At 43.6% G+C, this 7767-nt stretch overlaps 1 protein-coding gene across 4 annotated transcripts in view; it reads right to left on the minus strand.

Annotated features, from left to right (window-relative positions):
- Positions 1 to 7767, minus strand: part of AGK (acylglycerol kinase) — a 90805-nt gene that overhangs the window by 53037 nt on the left and 30001 nt on the right. For 3 of the 4 annotated variants that reach the window (XM_007103326.2, XM_007103327.3, XM_028489661.2), the window contains exon 3: positions 1733 to 1772. The exons of the other annotated variant lie outside the window; for it this stretch is intronic. In XM_007103326.2, coding sequence (XP_007103388.2) covers positions 1733 to 1772 — 40 coding nt within the window. The remainder of the gene's footprint in view (positions 1 to 1732; positions 1773 to 7767) is intronic. 4 annotated transcript variants of the gene reach the window in all.

Genomic DNA, 7767 nt, shown 5'->3' on the forward strand with positions numbered 1-7767 from the left:
ACCGGGTTCGCGCCCCGATCTGGGAGGATCCCACCTGCCGCGGAGCGGCTGGGCCCGGGAGCCATGGCCGCTGGGCCTGCGCGTCCGGAGCCTGTGCTCCGCAACGGGAGAGGCCGCAGCAGAGGAAGGCCCGCATACCACAAAAAAATAAAATAAAATAAAAAATAAACTTCTATTTCTGAATACTTCAGAAAGACATACTATTTCTTTGTAAAAAGTTTCTGTGTACATTATAATTACTACTCTGTTTTCACTCTTACTGAGTTAGATCTTAACATTTTGCTGCTGCCAAATCTCTAAATATTGTAATTTGTTCTTTTTCTATCCATACTATTTCTGGAATTTGGCCAGAAATGATTTAATTAACCTGCCAGATTCCAGATCTACAGTTCTAGATTATTCCTCCTGGTCCTGGGTTTTTAGCCTCTAGAAGTCTTATCTACCTGCAACTCATGTCTCAGTTTCACATGAGACTACAATGAGGTGAGTTTATGTGAGATTAAAAAAAAAAAAAATCACCTTCTTTCAAGAATTTAGACTGAAAACGGAAGCACATAGACAGGAAAAGTAACGAGAGGGAGGAGACTCTAAGGATGAATTCTCTTCCTTTTTTCAGACGGAAGGAGCTACAAATGGGTGTTGGGAAGTGGAGAATTAGAACAGTGGGAAAAGTAAGAGGAGATGGAATTCAGAGCAGAGGTGGAGGTATTTACTTTGCACAAGAAAGGGAATACCCCGTGACCACTCATCCTTCATGGGGGAAAGGCTTCCCCTCCCAAGAGGATTTTCCAGTTGCTAATGGAAAATTAGCTTGGGGTAAAGATCACCTCAAATTTAACATTAAAGTTTATCTGAATTGATTTCCCAAACAGCTTAGAGCCATAAGAGATAAAACAACAAAGCAATCAAATTCTTGAAACACGGATTTAGAACAGTTAGGGAATCACTAAAGAGAGGAATTTATTAATAGTATCTATTGTCATTGTCATCCATGGAAACATTTCAAAAACAAACATGAGGTCTGCCACCCACCTCTCCTACTAAATGCATCATGTCTTTTGTCATTTTTTAGTTTCATGTTTCTTTTTTGGTATTTCTGATATCGTATGCCTGAGCGAAGTAACAAAAAGGCAACTCAGTCATGCAAATTAATCTGCAATGTATAACGTACACATTCGGAGGGGAGGGAAGAACAAAAATGTGGCCTTAAACTTGAAAGGATTAACAATTCAGCTACAACTAGATAGATGAATATTTAAGTGCAATATCGTGGGAGAGGGTCTGAATCAGTTGTGCTAAAGAGACAGGCTTTAAAAATATGAATCAACAGTTTTAAGAAGATTTGACTTTGAGAGGTAAAACCTGTTCTGAACTAATATCCTTGGGGGTTATTCGGATTAGGGATGATTTGGGCTTTAGCCAGATCTTCAAGGACACCTGCAGACATGAACAAATTCCCAGAGCGCCAACCAGTCCAGTTCTGTGTTCTTTGGACTAATCCAGAAGTAAACAAGTCTAAAGGGGTGGGCATTAGAACTGCTCTTCACCAGATTGTTAACTTCCTCCAGGGCTACTCAGAGTTGGCTGGCAGCCTGATTCATCCCGATAGCGGGGAAAAAACAGCCAAGCTGCACTGATGCAAGGCACTGTGCTAGTCCCCCTGGAACAGCCTGAGATTTCTGCACAGTGGAGATAAGGCGGGTTTTAATTGTTTCATATTTAATGGCATTACCTGAGCTTCTTGACAGGCTGCTCTCCTTAGTAGGTTATCACTATCAAAGTAAACAAAACAGAATGAACGTTAGCTTTAATAAGTAGGTTCAGATCCAAGCAAATCATCATCATTTTTAAAAATATGTATAACTCTTCCCTATAAAATACCCAAGTCAAAGTTTCTTAAGACCTGTAACAAATCTTGGGCACATCTGAAAAATACTTTCTCTGAATGAAACCCGGTGTTAGGTTTCTGTACTATGGTAGGCATGACAATCCTTCCTCCCTCTAAGATGTCCACATCTGGGAATTCCCCGGCAGTCCAGTGGTTAGGACTCAGCGCTTACACTGCCATGGGCCTGAGTTCAATCCCTGGCCGGGGAACTAAGATCCCGCAAGCTGCGTGGCTCGGCCAAAGAAAAAAAAATAGATGTCCACATCCCAGAACCTGAAAATGTTATCTTATGTGGCAAAAGGGATTTTGCAGATGTGACTAAGTTAGGATCTGGAGATAAGGAGAGAATCCTGGATTATGCAGGTGGGCCCAATCAAACCACAAGCGTCCTTAAAAGCAGAGAAACTTCAGCAGCAAATACGACCATGGAAGGATGGTCAGAAAGATGCAACCTCACTGGCTTTGAAGATGGAAGGCGGCCATAAGTCAAGGAGTGTGGGTACCCTCCAGAAGCTGTGATGGCAAGGAAATGGGTTCACCCCAGAGCCTCCAGAGGGAACGCTGTCCTTGCCAACACCGTCACTGTAGCCCAGTGAGACTTGTGTTGGACCTCTAATCCACAAAACCATAACATAATAATAAATTTGTGTTCTGTTAGATCACTAAGTTTGTGGTAATTTGTTAGGGCAGCAATAGAAAGTGCATGCACATACCCTGCATTTTTCTTATCCAGTAGCAATTATTCAGGTCATTTGCCAGAAATAAATTTAATATGTAGTTGCTTCTGCTAGTGTTTTATCTAAATTAGGGGTCCCCAACCCCTGGGCCACAGACCGGTACCAGTCTGTGGCCTGCTAGGAGCCAGGCCACACAGCAGGAGGTGAGCAATGGGTGAGCGAGCGAAGCTTCATCTGTATTCACAGCCGCTCCCCATCGCTCGCATTACCGCCTGAGCTCCGCCTCCTGTCAGATCAGCGGCAGCCCTGGATTCTCATAGGAGCTCGAACCCTACTGTGAACGGCACATGCGAGGGATCTAGGTTGTGCACTCCCTATGAGAATCTAATGCCTGATGATCTGAGGTAGGGCTGAGGCGGTGATGCTGGCGCTGGGGAGTGGCTGCAAATACAGATTATCAATAGCAGAGAAGTTTGACTGCACAGAGACCATAATCAATCAACTGCTTGCAGACTCATATCAAAACCCTACCAGTGAGTGGCAAGTGACAATTAAGCTGCATCTTACGGAGCAGACTGGACATAAGCAACACACTTCGGGTGTCACTGTCTCCCATCACCCCCAGATGGGACCATCTAGTTGCAGGAAGACAAGCTCAGGGCTCCCACTGATTCTGCATTATGGTGAGTTGTATAATGATTTCATTATATATTACAATGTAATAATAAAGAAATAAAGTGCGCAATAAATGTAATGCGCTTGAATCACCCCAAAACCATCCCCCACACACACCCGGTCCCTGGAAAAACTGTCTTCCATGAAACTGGTCCCTGGTGCCAAAAAGGTTGGGGACCGCTGATCTAAATCTCTTATTTTTTATATCACAGTCAGATACTCAATTATATCATAAACAGAAAATCTGGGAACGAGGCAAAATTTTGCCTTGCAAAAAGGAAAACATTCTATCAGAATATGTTCATCTATTTAGCATAAAGCTTTCTAAAATGTTTGTGCCACTTATACCTTAAGAGCACTTTAAATGGCTGACTGCCTACTGGGTTCCAGAATCTTCTCCTTGTAAGAGGCAATTCTAATGCATGTTGCTGGCACTGCTAAGATAATAACTTCAACCTGGTTAACAACAGTTAAGAAAACTAATACCCAGAAAACGTGACCAATAAACAATTTATAGGAAAGAATTAAAAGGAGAAAAGTGTTATTTCACTTAAATTTTCTGTCTAGACCTTTTTCATAACATCAAAGACCTTGAATTTTGCATTTTTATAGTAATTCAAATCTAATTTTGACATTTAAGTTTGAACTAAAAAAATTAAACGTTTTGCTTTCTGCCATGGTTGCAGTCAAAGGCTATGGATTTTTCTTCCATAGCCAGGCTGGAGGAGGACCCCTAGATTTCATAGGGCAGTCAGCTTCTATGAGAAAGTGGAAGTATCTCTTCCCTAAGGGGAAGTATCTCTGCTGCCCGCCTGAAACCTAAGGGCAATGACAATGTCCCATTACAATTATAACGACACCAGCACCTCAAAAGCACATACGGTTTTACAACGAAGATTTTAGGGGGACTGATCCCTTGTGAGGTCTACCCCACAAGGTGCCTTTACAGCCAGGTTCAGTCCCCCTGCTTGAGTGACACTGCTCCCTACTACCCTGTGGCAAAGGGAGTCCTACAAGCTCCTCTCCCTTCCCCCACCCGAGTCACAAATATTCATGTTCTGCTCTTCTCTTCGCATGCCCCTCCATCAACTGCTCTCGGTGAATTATTTTAACATCAACGAAATATACACACATGCAAGATGAGGTAAATTCAGGGTAAAAATAATTAACATGTCAGTAACCCTTTATAGTTGACTTGATCCCTCACACTCATGCCCTTCTGTACAATGACGAGGTAAAATACTGAGCCCTCGGTAACCGCCAGATCATAAAATAAAACTAGGCTCCTTGTAGTCACCTGAGCATTGTCACCAGATTCCCCCGGGGCTCGGCTAACCCTCAGTCTAGCTTCCATACTGCCTGGGGTACCACTTCCAGCCTCACAGGACTGTCTTCCTGCAACCACTTGCCTCAACATGTTTTTCCTAGTAGACAGAATGACCTGTGCCTCCACTCTCTTAGCCTACAAAGACATCCTATGGATTATCCTGTACAAGTATATGCGTCTATAAAAGCTGAGTGACTATCTCTACATCCCTGTCCATTTCCCCCAGTCAGTTCCTCCTCTTCCTACTAGGGACAGGCCTCTGAGGGCGCCAGGCTCCTCTGGGTCATTAGTAGATACCATCTTCCTTACTGAATCAGCCACACTGATGCCTGTGGACCCAGCTGAAAACACAAGACCCCCAAACATATACAAGAATATGGGTAGCACCTGAGATCATTTTTTTCCTCAATTCTTTTTTGCTAGAAGTAAAATTTTGATGGTTAAACTTGTGATGAAGTATATTATTAAAGATCTCAGCTCTCTTGAGCTTACTAATACTGCTTGATGTATCAGCCTGCTATTCAATATCAATAGATTTTTTGATCGTTAATTCCCTGGATTTTACCGTGTCTAATGGAACGTGCATGCTGCCAACGCCACCCGTGAGAAAGCCAGAATATGTACCAATTTAGACACTACAAAAGAAATCCTCATTATAATCACACTTAATTTTTTAAATATCAAAAATGGTATTAACTATGTTGATCACGCTCTCTGAAACAAACTGTATCTAAAAATCAAACGTATCCTCAAAGGCAAAAATATTTCTCCTCTTGACGTATTCTGATGGTCTACAGAAAGCTCGAAAAACTATTTCAATAAAGAATTTCAAAACCATTTTCTGTAATGGCTGCACTGGTGGAATAGAAAATAACTTAAAATTCACAGAACAACTACTGTGTGCCAGACACTACGGCAGTTGTTTTCATAAACCTTTAATCTCTGCAACAACCTTGCCAAGGCAGGCATTATATTCTCATCTTACTGATGAGGAAGTCCAGGCTCAGAGAAGCGGGAGAGCTGCGTTTCAAACCCATGCCAACCTAACCCTACAGTAAGTGTCTTAAGGCTCTTTCTTCTTAATTTCAGACAATACTGAATGGGCAATACTCCTTTGGATGTATATATTATAGCACATTTATTAAATTTATCACATTACTTCCTAGTTTCGTCTAATATAACTCTTAAGATTTACATTCATATAATTTTTTTTTAATAAGTTCAGGTGGAACCAAGCTCCCAAAAGTGATTGGTGAAACAAACTTATTTAACACAAAGTGCCAGGTACAGCACCATGAACAAGATTTGATCCTGACCTGAAGAAGCTTAGGATCCACTGGCGAAGAACAGCTCTTGGTAAATATCAGTGATATAGTAAAAGACATGTTTCTTGATAGATAATATGCCAGCCACTGTGCTAGATGTCTGGGATATACCAGTGAAAAAGCCCAACATTCCCCATCCTCATGAAGTTTACACTTTAGAAGGGAAGAAAGACAATTCAATTGGCAATCATCAAATGATGTGACTTTTATGTGCACTATGAAAGGGCCATATGATAGGGGTATCTAACCTAGTCTTGGAGGAATTAGAGAAGACTTTTTACAGGGACAGTGAAGTTGAGATCTGGGAGATAAATAAAAAGTAGCCAGGCGGGGGCTTCCCTGGTGGCGCAGTGGTTGCGCGTCCGCCTGCCGATGCAGGGGAACCGGGTTCGCGCCCCGGTCTGGGAGGATCCCACATGCCGCGGAGCGGCTGGGCCCGTGAGCCATGGCCGCTGAGCCTGCGCGTCCGGAGCCTGTGCTCCGCAACGGGAGAGGCCGCAGCAGAGGGAGGCCCGCATACCACCAAAAAAAAAAAAAAAAAAAAAAAAAAAAAGTAGCCAGGCGAAAACAGGGAGGAGAATGCGGGCCAAGGAAAGAGCATGTGAAAAGCCTGCAAGCGCTAGACCACGACCAAGGTAGGACACTGAAAGCAGTTCCGGACAGCTGCAGGCTGCAAGCCAGGGAGGAGCCAGGTTCAGGCCAGACCACCAAGAGCCTTTTTTAACCTATTTAAGGGATGGGGATTTTATCCTAAGGGCCATAAGAAGACACTAAAGGGTTTTAAGAAGAGAACTGATATGATCAGGTTTACACTGTAGAAGGATCATTCTGGCTGCAGTGTCAAGAGGGCAAGGGTCAAAGGTAAGGCTGAATCCAGGGAGCCCAGGAGGATTCTTCAGGAACGCAGGTCAGCGATGAGGACTAGAACCCGGATCGAGGTGGTGGGGATGGAGAGAAGACAGACTCAGCAGACATTTGGCAGGTAAACTTAAGGGCTGGCTCGTGGGAACCAATGAGAAGGGAGGGGTCAAAGATGGTGCCCACATTTCTGCCTTGACCTTTCAGTGGAAGGCAGCGGAAGGTGGTACCAGTCAGAGAGATGGAAGGCAGGAGGAGGGACAGGTGGAGGAGGGAGGAAGCCGAGTTTAGTTTTGGATTGGTCGATCTGAGACAGTGATGAGAGAGCAGGTGGAAGGTTCCAGGGGCCAGCTGGAAATACACATCTGGAATTCCAGACAGAGCTCTTGACTACAGATACACATGGTAATAAGAGGGGTGAGAGGGGATAAGATCCTCTCCATGAGCAGGTGAAAACAGAAGCAGGAAGAGATACCCTGCACGTTGGGACCCTCCACAGAGAACACCAAATGACTCTCAAGTAAACGGAGACTGCACCTCAACTCAAAGCCAAAGGAAAGATGTGGTGGACAAGCAAGGAAGAAGACTGAGCATCCTTTCCCTTATCTCCCATCATGCTCTTGATGTTGCCTCTACTCTTGGCAAACTGCATGCCTTGCTGTTCCTAAAAGACAGAGCGGACTTCACTTTTCCTCTCCAAGGATGTGGTCATTTTATCCCCCCTCCCTTTAAAAAAATCGAAGGCCAAACAACACCACCCACACCCTTACCTCACCACACACAAAGCTGCTTGTCATATGTTTCCTCCTTGATTATAACTGTCTTGAAGTCATGGATAATTCACCCTTTTCTCTTCCATAGCACAGAGCACAGACTCTTGTAGGTAATCTAAGATACTCAATAAATAGCTGTTTACTAAATAAGTGGCAAATGTTTGAACATGAGAGACTGACTCACTGTGCCCAGACAGGCAGACTCTGTTCTGGAGGATAAACTGAAGGTTATTCTTTTTTTTTT

Source organism: Physeter macrocephalus, chromosome 5 (genome assembly GCF_002837175.3).
Source record: "Physeter macrocephalus isolate SW-GA chromosome 5, ASM283717v5, whole genome shotgun sequence".
In the NCBI taxonomy this organism is placed as follows: domain Eukaryota; kingdom Metazoa; phylum Chordata; class Mammalia; order Artiodactyla; family Physeteridae; genus Physeter; species Physeter macrocephalus.